This window comes from Cryptomeria japonica, chromosome 11 (assembly GCF_030272615.1).
Source record: "Cryptomeria japonica chromosome 11, Sugi_1.0, whole genome shotgun sequence".
NCBI classification, from domain to species: domain Eukaryota; kingdom Viridiplantae; phylum Streptophyta; class Pinopsida; order Cupressales; family Cupressaceae; genus Cryptomeria; species Cryptomeria japonica.
This window is the reverse complement of record NC_081415.1, coordinates 396,484,130-396,501,184: the sequence shown is the minus strand read 5'-3', so window position 1 is coordinate 396,501,184 and position 17,055 is coordinate 396,484,130. Positions and strand designations below refer to the sequence as shown.

The window sequence follows — 17,055 nt, the reverse complement described above, 5'->3', positions numbered from 1 at the left end:
TAAAACAAAATTATTTGGGCTGTTACTTAGCTTTATTAGTCCATTGCTATCTCATCTTTTGTTGATTGTATGATATTTCTCTATGCCACTTGGATCTTATGCATGCCATGACAAAAAAGCATTGTGATCAATTCACATGTCTTGAGTTTTGACATTCAACCTGTGTTGCAGAGATTGTTCTCATGTGGACATTACTTATTTCTACTTGTTTGTACTTGCTTTTTACCTGTCTATCCTTCATAATGACTTGATTTCAGGTCTGTAAATACTTTTTGGAAGCTGTAGAGAAGAAACAATATGGCTGGTTTTGGGTTTGCCCCAATGGTGGAAAAGATTGCCACTATAGACATGCTCTTCCTCCTGGCTATGTATTGAAGTCGCAAATGAAGGCTTTGTTAGAGGAAGAAGCCGATAAGGTTCCAATTGAAGAGGAGATTGAAGCTCAGGTAAGCTTGAATGCTAACAGATCTATTTTATGGAGATGATTAACTCATTGATGCTCTAATTACATTTTTTTGACGAAATTGGTTTGATGCTAATTTTTTTTGTTACTCGTACACATTCCAGCGGCACCAAATAAAAGTGTCAACTCCTCTTACTACCGACTTGTTTTATGAGTGGAAGAAGAAAAAGACGGAACAAAAGGAAGCAGAACATGCTGCAAAGATAGCAGAACGGGCTAAAAATGATCGGATGAGGTAAGTATTTGGATTCTGTGTTTTTGATTCATATTCCTAGTGGGGGCTAATGAAGACATTAATTTTTTTTAAACGTGGATCTTTGCAGTGGACGTGAATTGTTCCTGTTAGATGCAAGTCTATTTGTTGATGATGCAGAGGCTTATGAGAAGTATAACAGGGAGGATGAGGAATATGATCGGAAGGAGGTTGGTTTCTCATAATGCAAACACTTGTAGCTTTAGATAGAGATCAGAATATTTTAACCCACAGTAAGGAGTTGCAGAAGTTTGAAAGTCTTAAGACATTAAAAAATACTTCAGAAATATGGGCATTAATTTCTTGTTCCTCCATCCAAGGCTAATGCATGCTAGAATCAGTAAAAATTTAGTTGTGTGATCTTGTAATGGGGTTCTAGGATATAGTGTTACGTGGTGTGCTTAATAGACTTTAAAAGAGTTTAACTAATTTCTATGTTTTTTGATAAAACACTATCCATATTAAATAACAACTTTTGTAGATCTTCGTAATCTGCCATTGGAGCATGTTAGATAGTATGCCAGTGTGTTGTCATCCTTTAATGACATGCTAAAATGTGTATAGATTAGATGATATTTCAAACATGCATTGTTTGTTAATGCTGTCCTCAACAGCAGTTGAAAGAACAAAGTTATTTGATAACTTTTTAATTTCATTACTGTTTCTCTAACCACTTAAATTGTTTCTCTTCACATAAAAAAATATATTTGCTACATTGATCATCTTTAGACTTTATTTCATTTTCCCATTTTGTTTCATTTTCATATTCATATATTATTTTATATAGGTATTTTTGTTCTTTATTAGATTTCTTTTTCTCATAAACGTTCTCTTTAGCTTCAATGGATTCTCCTCTTGCATCATATTTCTTGTTTATTTTGTTTTCTTGTATTTCTAGTCTCAACTCTCAATATTTAATTCTCTTCATAAATCAGCGAACGGTAACATGACTATTGTGTTTGGGCAAAGGTCCTAGATTCTATGCTTTTGTTTATGGTGGTTATGTCCAAGCTGTAAGTAGGCCTCAGCTTTTTCAGGACAATTGATCACATATATATAGATACTGAGTTATCATTAAGGAAGCCAGGCAGCAATACTTGAATGTCCGCTGCTTTGAGGACATATTCAGTTCCTGGATGATCTGTAAACTGGGGTGGATATTCCACATTCTCAGTCATCAATGTATGGATTCAATTATCTTGACCTCTTAATACCTGTTAACCTCACAAAATAGTACACCTCATGCAGTGAACTTCAATATTCAAGAGGCATGCATAACATCTTAAAGCAGAGATCTGAATGCCAACAAATTTGAAATTAAACATGACAAATGTGCTCAAGGTCTGGAAAGAACATTTATTTTGGAGAACCAATCAGGTCCAAAATTCCAGTCTAGGAAGCGAATACTTACTGTTGCACTATGCAAAAAGGAAGTACAGAGGTTACAATGACTATTCAGATCCAATCAAGCACCAACCATACACTAAAGGGCTCTGAACTACCTCAACTAGCTCTCCTCTCTTCATAAGCTCTAACCCTTTCCAAGACGCGGAGAAGGTTCATAACAATTCACTGTTGCTTCCTAGACATCCGAGGATGGAAGATCAACAGTCAAAATGGAAGAGAAATGTTTGGTGTTCCAAAACACAACTTTGTCCACACAGGTAAGTGTTCGCTTCTTTACTGGTGACAAATTTGTCACTTTTTTGAAGAGTTAACCTCTTTATGAGTGATACTTCTCTGGGGCATACACAGTTTGCCATGTTGAATCTTCAAGTTCACCACTTTACCAGTGCACTATGATCTAGTTCTTTTTTTGAAATTGCACAAATTTTCGGGAGAAATCCAAATGTGCAACTATATTCTACATTGGATTCCATCTTTGCATTGATTTTGCCTTTGTTACATAACTGATAACAGCATTTACAAAGGCCCATTGTAAGCAGAAACAAATCTGGAAGATGTCTTATCTGCCAACGAAGATTCCAAGATGTTATATATCATCCCTAATCTTTCGGAAACATCAAAGAAGTAGGAGCTATCCATAAAGATCCTTGTAAACTAGAATGACATGACTCCGATGGTCCCAATGTCAACTCAATCCACTTTTACAGATCACTTGACGTATTTTATTCTGGTATTTTTTAGTATGTGAAGTTAATGTGCTGGAGTTGCTGCATTTTGGAGACTTTATGAGGGAATTGTCTGTTGCTTTTGGAGTGCTTGGTACTAATCATAGTAGAAGCATATTTGATGATTTAAAAAAGTTCTTTATGGAGTGTATCATTTTGACAAGAGTAATTTTGCTACAATGCTCATAGATAATAAACTTCAATTCAAAATGTTAGCGATTTATCACCATGTAGGTCCAATGGGATCAGTTGTATTGGTCTACTGGAAACTGTTTCTTTTGATTTTGTCTCATCGGACGGTGAGGCCCAGAGGTAAATTAGATGTACTTATATTGAAGAAAACTTATTAGTTATTATTCCATATTCAAAAGGTAAAGGATCTAAATCAAGGAAAATATTATAAATAGACTCTTAGAGAGTGGACAAAAGCACATTTTGGAAGAAAGAAATTCTAGTGCACAAGTCTGAAAGATCATAGTTACGGATAATGCAATTTGTTTGTGAGGCCAAGAAAAATTAGAAATGCGGAGTTTGAAATTTCTTTTGTAGAATTTTATTATTAATCGAAAAATCTGGATTGAATTAGACAAATCTGGCTGGTCAAAAATTCTGGATCTGGCTGTATCTGGTAACAGTGTGAAATACTTGTTTGGTCAAGGCAACATCTATGCTGCCCTGGATAAGGCTTGAGTTGGGATCTACAGCCCCTTAGAATGCAAATCTCTTTTTGTTCAGTACAATTGTATTTATGTTAAAACTTTTAAGTTGTTTAGGTTTACAAGTTTCAGATTTAGGTTTGTAGTAGTCATTTCATATTCTCAGTTTTCAGTTCTAAATTAATCAACGTCAGTTTTGGAATCATGGCAGGTATCAATGGTTATAACATTGCTTTAGACTCCCCCGTTTAGCCTCAAATTTTTCTTCTATTTCAGTTTTATATACTGTAAGATCTAGAACAGCTGTCTGGTTGAGGTGGGGGCCATAACAGTGGAATCGGAGCTTGTAACAATGTCTCAGATTCCCTGTTTAATTTTAGATTTTTGTTCAATTTCACATTTCATATTTTGCAGATTTAGGATAAGCTATAGTAGGTATTTAGTTGGGCTTGTAACATGTTTGTTTTTGTAATTGGGTCTGTAAAGCTTTGCCCATAGCATTCCTTTGCAGCTGGTAATTAGATTCTTCACAATAAACATCACTTCTGGCTGGCAATAAGATTCTTCACAATAAACTTTCTTTCTGTAAGGATGGTCCTATTATTCAAGAGAGAATGGCTAAAAGAATGTGAACAAGGTTAAACTCCAAGCTCTGATGAACAGCTATGGAAAAAAATATGTCTAAGTCCTTGCGGCTTATCTCTCAGTTTAGGTACAGGTCTGTGGTGGCCTCTGCTTGTTTCACTTGTTTTTCTGATTTGTCTCTATTTCCTTGTAGAGGTTGTATGCTACAGTACACATTTTGGTTTGCATTTCATGTCCTTGTATCAGACGCGTAGCATCTTGTAACTTGGTGGTAAGGTTATTAGAGGGGAGGGTGGGACTTTATCCTCTCCTTGCACCATACACAAATATACATCTTAAGTAAAGAAAAAGGGAAAGGGGAAGCATTCCCCTTGCCTAGTTGGTATTCATATTTTCCGGAGTTATGAGTTACTGGTTGGTATTCTGTAACCTGTTATTTGGTTGATACTATGTTAAGTGAACAAGAAAGTACCAATTTACAATTGAGACCTTATAAAAAGATAGATGAGTTAAAATTGGAGGTCTTTATTTTTGTAAGACTGGGAGATAGGCATTGGTTGTTGAAAATGGTTGGTGGCTGATCATGTGTAGGTCCAACTTGCTAATGAAAATGTTGACCTTTATTTCTTGGATGTTTGGAACAAACCCAATATTGGCCGCATGAACAACCATCCTTCTTTTGCTTAATACCAAGGTCTAATAGCTGACATTCACCAACTTTGTTTGGGACTTGACTGACCTCATCTGTTTTAGGTCCCAGGTCTTGCAATAAGCTGGAAAGATTCCTGGCAGGGGAGCCAAGCAACCTCAGTCGTGGGTCCAAGGCCCTCTGATGCAACTTCGATTCTTATTTTCTTGTTATTTATCGTTCCATAGCTGCTATGTGAGAAAGGCTTGCGGATTTATCTTTGTATTTATAGGGTTAATCATTTTTCAAGCCAGATGGATAGGTGTTGGTATCTGTTTTGAGTCTGACATATTGGAGACTACTAAACTCATGCTTAGTCTTGGTTAAGTCAGAAAATCAGTTGCTTGATTACATTTGGGATTCAAATAGATATGAGAACCTCCCTTTTGAATCATTGTTTTGCACCAGTATAAGTTAAGATTTTGGTTCACCTTTTGAGTTTGAGGACAAATAAATTCTAAATTGATGTGCTGAGAGGCCATGGGCTTGTGGTGGTTATTTGGTTATTGCTACATTAGATTTTGTGTTGATTTCAGTTAACAAACAGTTGCCTTCCTCAATCAAGATTTTAAGTGCTAGACTCCTTGTTGGGGCAACGAAGTAGATAGTGAAGTCACTTTGTTAACTGTGAAACTTTTTTCTTGATGATATGGATTTTAGGCTTTTCATATCCAAAAGACTTAAAACTGGAATCAACATTGCTGAAGTTCAAAGTGGTGGAGGATAAGGGAAGCACAACTGAAGGCACATCATTTTAAGGAGGGAACACAAGATTTGAAATCTGTAATTGGCAATGCCTCAAAGAAAGCATAACAGAATTTTAAATTAAAGCATCTTATTTTCTTTTTTGATTTGAATCCTTTTCGAGTTCTGGAGATTGAGTAAGAGCCATCTCAGTATATGTTGACATGTATTTTGTACACAATCATACACAGAATAAAATACCCAAGGGTACCTTATCCTCTCTTGAATAAAATCTCTAATTGCTGAAGATATCGCAAGAAGGATCAGTTAGGGTGACTTCAATGTTCTTTTAAGTAGGGTCTCTACGTGTGGATAAGCACCAGTGGTCATTGTGATTGCTGTGTCATCAAGGGGCCTTACGTTTCCGAAATGCAGGAACAAGATTTCCTAATACTAATGAATTCCAAAAAAGATCAAAAGAGTAGGGCTTGCAAGAGATCCAGTCTAATCTAACCCTGAGAATGACTCAATGTGGACGAGACTTGGCAAGATTCTACCAACTTCAATATTGCCATAAAATAACAACTCAATTGAAATTGATGCGATCTTCTAAGGTAACAAATGATTTCTCAATTCATCAAGGATCATAGACACTACCACAAAGGCACATATCCAAGATACAACAATGATTGAAGGTTTAAGCGATTCAAGTTTATCCAGTTGACCACGCAAGGCATTCCTACAATCAGCAAGAAGCTAGTGGTTTGGAGAGTGAATCTCACCGACGATCAAGTCCAACACTTTATCCTTCAAACTAAAATACTACCTTGATTGAGAATGATTCAAGAAAGTGAACAACCATGAAGATAACCATAAGAATTGCAATAAAACACCATAACTTCAATATTCTATTGATCTCAAAGCCACCATGAACAACAATTGTTTGAAATTCCTTCCTCAAAGCTCAATCTTGCTACAAATCAAATTGCTAATCTCTAATATCTCTCTAATTCTCTAATTTCTCCTTAATCTCTAGTTTTCTAGTTACAAAATGAAAAGAAATGAGGGTATATATAGCATCCTCAATTACAATGAACGGTCCAGATCAAAAAGAAGATCAATGGCCAAGATTATGACACCTAAACCCTAATTAGGGTTTATTACATATAGCCCCCTTTTTACTAAACAATATTAAATGCATAGCCAAATATTAAATTTGGCACAAAAATCTAGGAGACATAGACCAATGACAATTAAGGTGCCACATTGTCTATAACAACCTCTCATCTAGAATCTTATTCCCTTTCCAATGTTCCTTTTTAGCATATGCAATGAATCTAGACACGATTCAGCAATTGGAATCTCGGGAAGATTCTTCATTCGTTCTTCTAAGTGGATGACCTGATCAAATGCCTTGAGAAGAGCAGCGTCCCATCCAGGTTCAAGTTCCTTGGTCTTCTCAATCAGGAGCATGGTGGCAAACATCTGATCTCGTTGCTCATTTGTAATAACATTCTCATCTTTGCAAAAGATGACCTTGACTCTATCTTCCAATTTCTGCAAATCCACATCTGTCTCAACTTCAATCCTCCTGTCAAGAATAGTACGTAGTACCTCAAACACTCTGTCCTGGATCGGGTGGATAACCTCCTCAACATGATTGCATCTAGTACTGATGTCCTCGAAGAGAACTTCCTTCATCTGGAGTAAAGTCGACCACTGAAGTAAACTATGAGGTCCTCCATCCATTATCTTTTCTTGCACTAGGACCTTCCTTGATGTTTGTCTGATTACTTGCAAGACAGGAATGATAACATCTTTAGTATGAGAAAAGGCAGCTACCGTTATCATCAAGTTGTGGATGACCTCAAGAACCTGAATAGCTCGGTGAATGGTCTGCATCATCCTTGTTGCAAATTCAATAGCAACTGTATGGGATTTGTCAATCCATGAGCTCATAAGCTGAACCAAACTCCTGACTCTCTCTGCCTCGCCAACTGATTCAAGGGGAAGTGCCTGTGTAGGAGATACTGCTGGATCCTGACGTCTCAAAGGCTGATTGAGATGGCTAAAGTAGCCCCTCCAAGCACTGACCTCTCGCTCAAGCTTCCTATTCTTTTCCATTTCTTCTCTAAGCTTGTCCTTAAGTGCCTCAAATGAATCAGTGGCATCATCCAACGTCTGCTCGGCTGTGAGTGGACCAAGCTCAAATGTCTCTACATCATATTCCTCTGGGAGGATCTCACCTTCATACTTGTCTACTGCCGGTGTAGCTATCTGCAATTTCCTGGATCTTGTCTCATCTCTGATCATCTTGGACATCTTAGTAGCTTTCCTTTTTTCTGTCATTTCTTGAGAATTTCCAACAAGGCTCTCTAAATCAATCACACTATCCTCGTCTTCGATCACAATCACCCTTGTAAGTCTTTCCTTTAACCAATCTGGGATGGCCGACCTTGTCTCTTTAACCTGTATCTCCTTAGGCAATGTTTCTTCTTCTCTGAGAGGAGATGTTACTTCATTATCTTCCTTATCTTCATGTAGCTCATTAGCTTGGAGAGACCCACTTGGTGACCTTCGAGATGCCTGTCCTTCTTTATCGTTCTGTACCATTGATTCCATAGACTCCTCTATCTCAAGTGTCCTCTTCTCAGGTCGAGAAGATGTGCCGGATGAACGATCTCGGTTGGCCTCTTGCTTCTTCTTGGAAGATTCTCTTTTCTCAGGTCTCTCTTTCCTCTTCGAGCCTCTTGGATGGGGATTGCCCTCCCTTACACTTCGAAGGTTGCCTTTGCTTGCATTTCTGGGATTAGGATTACCCTCACTTACACTTGCTCCTCCTTCAACTGGTTTCTCTTCCAAAGTGAAAGTCATAGATATGCCTTGCTCTCTCAACTTCTGATGCTGCACATCAACCCATCTACGAGTACAAGACAAGACTGGAGCCATCAAAGCATCTAGATCCACAACCTCGGGTTCATTCCAATCTAGCCTCACTGATTTGCTTTCTCGATCATAAGATGATTGGAGATGTCTACCACCATCCTGAGCTTGGTCAGCCACTCTGTAAATCTTGCATTTCCTGATGAAGTCTAAAGGCAATCTAGAATGCATCTTTCTTTTCACTTCAAGGTCATCCAAGAGATTCATCACAAAGTCTTCTATCTGAAACTCATGCTTATATTTTCTTTCGATTGTCTCCTCTATATACCCATATGGATCAAAGTTCTCTCTCTCAAGGCAAAGAATGAAAATGAATATAAAGCTAACTCTTTCTCTGCATCATCCATGGCTAGAGCATTAGGACATACCTCAACTGAATTCCCTAATATGATAGGCACAGGAACTCCATTTCCATGTCTGTGTCTGAATGCTTTCACATAAGCTGCCAACTGTCTTGTTACCTCAAGTAACACTATTCTGTCTGTCGGATATCTTGGCAACATGTAGGGAGGTGAAGGACATCCATGAACTCTAATATATGTAAATTTCTGGAATTGGATGAACCAAGCACCGTACCTCTTTACAAGCTCTTGTGCATCCTGAGATAGCCGATTGTGAATCCCGCCTTGCAATATCCTGGTGATGTTCATCGTGAATGTATCGACTAACTTGTAGTTGCTTCCTGGCGGATGATGCAAGTGAACATAAGAATCACAAACTCTGACCTCGCCAGGTCCTCTTCCAATCACTCCTCTGTGAGGTAGTCCTGCATACTCAAAGCTCCTGATCAAGGCATATATGACGTATGAACTCATGTGGAAAGACTTGGTAGCCTTCAATCTCCTTAACTGTACGTCCAAGCAATGGCTAATCATTCTAGCCCAATGGATTGTTCCTTTTCCCTGAACTATCACTTGGATGAAGTAAAACATCCACTTCTCAAAATAGAAGGCTTGAGGGGCTCCCGTGACTCGGTTGAGTAGTGTTATCAGATCTCTGTACTCCTCCTGGAAGTCGATCCTATGTGGTGTGTTCGGAATCTTGCTCAGGCGAGGACGACTCTTGAGTAACCAATTCTTGTTGATGATGCTTAGGCAAGTGTCTGGATCATCTTCGTACATGGACCTGGCTCCTTCTAAGCTTTTATAAATCATATCTTTATGTTCTGGCAAGTGAAGAGCTTCACTGATGGCTTCCTCTGAAAGATAAGCAAAAGTGTCTCCTTCCTTGGACACTATCGATCTGGACTGTGGATCATAATGGCGAGCACACTCGATCATCAACTCATGGCACTGGATTGCTGGAGGGAAGCCGGCCGCCTTAATGATGCCACTTTCAATTATCCTCCTTGCGACAGGTGATGGCTTGCCAATGTAAGGGACCTCTCGAAACTTCTTCGTACTGAAGTTCCCCAAGTTAGTATCTCCAATGTTGCTCCACTTAGACACGATCTTGATCTCCAATTCTTCGTTCTTCTGATCTTCCTTCATGAGAGCTGGACGACTGGTGGATGCTCCTGCCTTTGGGGTCGCCATTCTAACACCTACACAACATTTCATAATAAGAAATAGATTTTGCAATGTATAGACATAAATTAGATTAAAGATTGAATTTAGGAAACTTCATGATAAGTCCTCGAGTTATTATTTCCTAAATACGATTGAGCTACTGGAAATTCAAAATTTCAAAATTCAAAATTTCAAAATTCAAAATTTAGATTAAGACTATGACGATCAACATTCAAAATTTAGACAAAAGAAGACTTCGCCATACCTCACTTTGAGAGCTAACTCTAAAAAGATGCAAAAATATGAAATTCGCCTAGGCAAAAACGAATTTGAAATCTTCAACGTGATCCTCCTCTAGCAAAGGCGCCTTTCTTGTCAATTCCACCACCCTTGGGGTCTCCAACGTGATGATAGAGAATTAGCTCCACTTGCAACAAAATTCACACTCCTTTCTTGATGATATTTCACACTTTCTCCTATTGCTCTCCAAAATCGCATGCAACAATGATTGAATGATGATTTGAAATGAGATATCATACCCCCTTTATATAAGCGCTTACCTCTTCAATCCCCCATAGGCCGACTTTTGAAAATAGGCAAATAATAAATAAATTTCAAATAAAAATAGAGGCTGACTTTGTAAAATATAGAAAATAAAACCCAAGCGCTCCAATTTTATTTATTTAATTAATAATTAATTAATTAAATGCCTTGTATTTAATAGCTTCGATTTTTAAAAGGCAAAATTAATTATTAAATGCCTTGTGCGCACCCATTAAATGCCAATTTTAATTAAAAATATCAAGGTTTATCGAAATTTAGCATTTAATGCAATTCAAAATTTATTGGCGCCAAACACGTGAGAGATGAAAAGGATACAAACCATATCGCTCTGGTCCCTGGGAGAGGGACAGGAGCGATCTAGCATTTTGCTCTTGAATTTCTCCCTTTTTATGTTCAAAGTCACTTCCTCTACGTTGAAACTGGCATTTTAAATAGGAACCTTGAGCTTGATTGATTCAATGTTGTAGATGGATGCCTCTTAAGATCATTGTCGCCCTGGTCCCTTGGTGAGGGACAGGAGCGAACTTTGCATTTACTCCTTGGTCTTCGCCTTTCAAATGACATTTCGGATCTTGTGTAACCTTGCTTTGATGTGATCTAGGAAGAAAAATGATTGATTTTATGAATATCGCCCTGGTCCTTGACTGAAGGACAGGAGTGAACTTGCCTCTTTGCTCAAGTTAGTCAATTTTTTAACCTTAACTCCTTGTTCATCACCTTTCAAATGACATTTCGGATCTTGTGTAACCTTGCTTTGACGTGGTTTTTTGAAAGAAATGACCAGTCTAGTGAATATCGCCCTGGTCCTTGATTGAAGGACAGGAGCGGACTTTAGTCTATGGTGCAAATCCTCTATCATATCGATATCAAATTGTCTTCAAGGCGTAAAATGGTGCCCTTTATTCCTTCTTGAACGTTTGAAACGAAAGTGGCCTTCAAAGTTTAAGCATATTTGACTATTTCGCTCTAGTCCCTTAGTGAGGGACAGGAGCGAACTTGGGTAATTTCATCATTTTTCATGGTCCTTGCAACTTTGCTCTTCTTCGAGGCGTTCCAAACATCATTGCCACCTTGTACTTTGGCTTGGAGTGGTTTAAACTTGGAGGAGAATACTAGATAGCCTTGATTTCGCCCTGGTCCTTGACTGAAGGACAGGAGCGAATTTTCACTTGTAAGCTCATTCGTACTTTGCTAACTTTCAAATTTATCTTCAACGGATTCATTATGCTCCCCTTCACTTATCTTCAACATGAGACTTGCTCCAACTTTGTGGGAAATTCGCCTTAGGAGGAAATCGCTCTGGTCCCTTGGAGAGGGACAGGAGCGCCTAGGCAAATATGGGCTTCACTTGGTGTCTTGCACTCTTCAAAATTATATTCAATGGATTCGTTACGCCTCCATTTACTTGCCTCAGACTTAAAAACTCATTTCACTTCGCCAAAAACTTGTCTTGTGGAAGAATCGCTCTGGTCCCTGAGAGAGGGACGAGAGCTATCATTAAAATTCGCCCTGGTCCCTGGCAGAGGGACAGGAGCGATTTTGCTTCTAGGGCCAGTTTCCTTGTTTGCAAATTTCTTCAAATTATATTTGATGGACAAAAGATGTCTTCCTTTACCTCTTCTAATCCAAAAATCGCCTTAGTCCTGCAAGGACAGTTGAATTTTTAAGAAACAAGCTCCGGTCCTTCAGTGAGGGACAGGAGCGATTTTTGTCCTTGAGGGCAAATGTTCAACTTTTTATTGCAAACGACTCAATCCTGGCGCTCTATCATGTTGATTTCACCTTCCATTACGTCCTTGACGCTTCAATCTGATCAAAATGAGGTCAAAATGGTCTAAGTAAGTCATTTCGCCCTGGTCCCTGACTAAGGGACAGGAGCGATTTGACCTTAAACTTTGAAAAACTTGCCAATTTTGAGTCTCAAAATCTTCAAAACCTCCAATTAGTGTTCAACTGTATCTCCTAGCGACCCTGCACAAGACAAAATGAAATAAATTAATAACCAAGATGCATAAAATATCATTTTCGCCTTGGTCCCTGACTGAGGGACAGGAGCGATTTTACTTCTATAGGCTAAAATATCAAGGTTTTAGGACCTCAGTCACTTCACAAGGTAAAATTAAGCTATTTCCAATGCCTGGGATCAATTATCAAAATTTCCAAAATTTGGTCAAAATCACTCAAACAAAAATTCACAATTCCATCATCAACACTTAGGCAAAATTTGGACTTGCTTTCAAAATTCCGACTGAACCTAGACAGACTAACTTGACCCCCTGACAATTCACCCTATTTCAAAATTGCATCCTGCGGGAGGAAGCTCAATAATCTCTCAAAATTGGACTGGACTCTGGCTAAAAATCATCAAAATGGAAACCCTAAGGCTTAACCCCAGTCTAGACGACTGACTCACTAACCCAAAACCCTAAAAGCAGAGAGAGAAACAGGCAAAACCGAGCAAAAAGAGGGGGTCCCCATTTTAATGGGGCGATGTGTGAAATGGTCACAACAGTATAATAAAAAATTCTAAGGCTAATTAAGAACAGATCTTGTTCAGGAGCAAGCATCTGAGAGGCTACTTTCAGCCAGATCTATCATGTCATTTATTATGCCCTATTATATCCTAACACCGTGTTCCTGCTTGCTCCTATACATTGTGAGTTAGCTTCTTGAATCTACCAAGCATGCACATGATCTTGTAGGGAGCTTGTCTCAGCTTGCAGGCCCTCTGGTCTCTATGGGGGTTTTTCGACCACAATCAGTCAAAACAACTGGATAGCTATGCAAATTGCACTTTCCATTCACTGTAGACAAATCAGAAAACGTATACACTAAGTAGGAACAGGTATTGTTCAGGAGTGCAAACATTTGAGAGGGTACTTTTAGCCAAACCCCCTATATATCATTCATCAGCTCCTCTTATGTACCAACATTATGGTCGTGGTTTCCCATTCATTTGGAAACCCGCAGCATAGTATTATTAGTATTACATAATAGAAACATAGCACTAGGAGACAATAGGGTGCAACTCCAAATGACAATTCTGTATTGAATGCTTGGAGCACATCACATGGCCCTTTGTTTAGAGTGACCTTTGCCCACTGTAAGAATTTGGAAACACCTGAAGCACCACTGCTGGGTTAGTTGGCTTATCTCTCTTTGTTCATGTTACTTTTTCAATTGAAAATCGAGATTGTTTCAAGCAGAAAAACAAAAGAGATTATTCCTCTAATATCTATTTGCTTTGAGAAAGGATAGAGACGCGTCCCTGGCCTGAAAACCCCCGTCCCAGTCCCGGGGACGTTTCAGGGACTTGGGGACGGCCAGGGGACGTTTCCCCCCGTCCTTAAATTGCCAAGAATTTAGAGGGGACGTCCCCGAAATGGGGGGATGTCTGCCCTAGCTGTGGGGGACGTCCGTACGTCCCAGGGACGGCTGGGACATACCCAATCCGTCCTGGGGACGGCGAGACGTCCCCCACATCTAAGACTATTAAAAAATATTAAAAAAATAAAAAATGTGGAATTTTCAATTTTTTTTTTTTTAATTTTCTAATATGGGCCCCTATTAATTCAAATTATTATTAAAAAAATTAGAAGGCAACATTAATTAAATTTTAAATTTATTAAAATTTAATTCATATCAAATGTTTAAATTTAATTCATATTATAAATAGAAAATATTAAATTGTTAAATTAACTGTTAAATATTTAAAAATTTAAAATTAATAAATAATGAATTATAAATAAGAAATCAAAATAATAAAATATTAATTCATTAGTACTATTTTGATTTTCATATTGTAATTGACAATGAAACTATATGGCAGCAGTGTAGTCTTTGGGCATTTTGACATTTTGTATGTTATTTCTTTAATATCTATTATGATATGCATATTGACAATGTGAATGAATTGAAATTCTGAATTCTGAATGCATAATTGCATATCGAGTATTGACAATGTTGTATGTTCAGAATTTACATTCTAAAATGTTTTCATAGTATCAGACACATGCTATATCCATTTTTTCATATGAATATAATGTATATATGCATGCTTTATCCATGTTTTCATATGAACATTTAGAATTTTCCCATATATTTTAAATTTTCCCTATATTTTATATAGCCGTCCCCTTTGCCGTCCCCCACCGTCTCCAAATTTGGCAAAAAAATTTGCTGTCCCGGAAACGCGTCCCACCGTCCCCTGCCATCCCTGTCCCCGCCCCAGAAACTTGGGGTAACATAGGTTCAAATAGATTAAAGAATCTGAGAATTCAGAAACAACTGTGGAGAATCACAAGCATCAGTGTAATAAACAAGATTTGTATTTAATAGTGACTAATCCCCGCAAAATAAGGTTCAAGCTGCATGAATTGAGTTCTAAGACTCACATCTCTCTGGAAGTGTCTTCTTCTTTGACATTGGCCAAGTAACTCGAAGAGACAGGAATGCAACAGGTAGATCACTTTTTTGGAACAACAGACATAGGTATCAGCCTATCAGGCAGGATAACTCTAATCATGAATGTTTGAGAAAACTTGGGAGTATCTACACCATGAATTTGAAGTGGAGGGTCTGGAATGTGAGGAAGAAAAAATGATCATAAATGGCCCAATTGAAGATAAAGAAGAGGGAGAATAATAATAAGTCAAGCATTTTAGGACCCTGGAGTAATCATGCTTGTAGGCAACATGAAATTTAGTAAACTGTGGAAAAATGCTCCATTGTATTATTAAATATAAATTGAGGGAGGTGGATGGGCCATGAATTATAGCTTCTAGTCTCTGATTTTGTGGCCTGCGAAAGGATTTGAATGGGACTATACTAATGGCTCTCCTCATTGGTGAGTCTGTGTACTCGTTTAGAGGAGAAACATGGTTACAGTTTACATGTATTTCTAATATAGGTTGTGTTTTTTGTTTGCACTCTTATTTTACAAGGATAAGTTAATAACAGAATGCAAAAGAAGAATATTTTCAATTTCATATAGGATTGAAATCACTATATTAAACATGTTTCCAGATGTGTTAAATCGTTTTGGCTGGAATAAGACATTTTTTGTATGCAAGAATTTCATTTGTGAGGTTCACAACCAACAGGTAATGTTTGATGATTAGGTAATGTGCATTGAGAAATAGGTTATTATCAGATAAGGAATGGATCCATTTTGCTGTTTATGCCTCTTATATTGCTAAGGAAATCTAGTTGAAGTAGTAGGCATCTAAAATTTGGCTATGAGATGTTCCTCTTCATAGTGATGCTGGTTATTTTACATACTTAATAGAAAACACGCTTAGATTACAATTCATTTCAGCTATGATTGTTTTATTGTTAGGCTTGCCATTTAAGCTGCGGATAATAAATTATAATAAAGAATTGTTTTGAACTTCTACATAATCTGTATAGATTCCTCTTGCATATTAAGATGTTATGATCTTATTTTTGATTAATGCAGATGTTCAATCTTATTAGTGCAGTCAAATTAATTACTGACAACCCCTTGATCTATTATATGTCAAGATCTACTTTGTGAAAGCTTTTCTAGACTCGTGCAAATTGAATTGAATTGTTGTTATATTTGTTCAAATGATTAGTTGTATGTAGTAATTTTACTACTTTGGTTCAATGGCCTGCAGGTGAACCCAAATATTCCTTCAGAACAGCCCTCGACATCTGGAGTTACAGCTGAGGAAGAAGAACTGATATTAGCTGAAGAGGATGAATTGGATCCTGAGGAATTGGATGAGTTAGAAGCCAGCATAGCAAATGCCTCACTTGAGCCACGGGAAAATGGTGCAAGTTCTCTTAGAATTTCTTAAGTGATCATCAGATTGTTCTTTCTTTAGTCCTCGTGAGAAATGGGAATGGTCTGTCAAATAGTGCACCTACGCAAGTTCTCCAAGAGGTTAGACCTTGCATGAGTCAATATCATTGCATAGATGGAAAGCAGGTTGATTTGATCTCCAGCTATTATGGTGAAAACTACCACTTGTTCCTGCTGGCAATGCAACAGAAGTTGTTTCGAATTTTGTTTCCTAGGTTTGCTGTTATATCTGATCAGTTAGGCATGAAAAAGCTTCAGTGTTCCTGGTACCATGTTATATGAGGGTGGATACTCTGTTCTTGAGAGATTTATCACATATACTGTCTGCACATTTTGCTATTTAATTATAATTTTGTCCTCCAGGATAACATATCTATTTTCTATATATGCAATTCACAGTTTCTGAGAATCTTTATCCTACACATGAGTCATGGTCAATTTATCAACAACATAACAAATAATCTTATTATTCCATTATGCATGCTGAATGTCAGACATATTTTGAACTTTGTTGTGGCATTATAATGCTTCCCATTGAATGTTCTGTTCTTTACCAATGGAACTTTCAAGCTAGCATTGGTTGTCTCATACAACGGGTCAGATGGTGCTCAACTTATGTTTAGTTCATTTGTTTTGGTCAGAACACTCAAACTGGCAGCTTCAAACAAGTGAAAAATGATCATGTTAATAAGTGAGTACGGTGATTGTACCTGTGCATCTTCAATGTTGCTTCATGTTTTGAGATTAGGGCT

At 37.8% G+C, this 17,055-nt stretch overlaps 1 protein-coding gene across 1 annotated transcript in view; it reads left to right on the top strand.

Annotated features, from left to right (window-relative positions):
* The window catches only part of LOC131071593 (zinc finger CCCH domain-containing protein 11), a 29,328-nt gene extending 12,616 nt beyond the window's left edge, over positions 1-16,712 (top strand). Inside the window, exons 5-8 of the mRNA XM_058007497.2 lie at positions 258-446; positions 568-698; positions 787-886; positions 16,116-16,712. Of these exons, the coding sequence (XP_057863480.1) occupies positions 258-446; positions 568-698; positions 787-886; positions 16,116-16,298 (603 nt within the window). The 3' untranslated portion in view covers positions 16,299-16,712. The remainder of the gene's footprint in view (positions 1-257; positions 447-567; positions 699-786; positions 887-16,115) is intronic.
* The last annotated feature ends 343 nt before the right edge of the window (positions 16,713-17,055 follow it).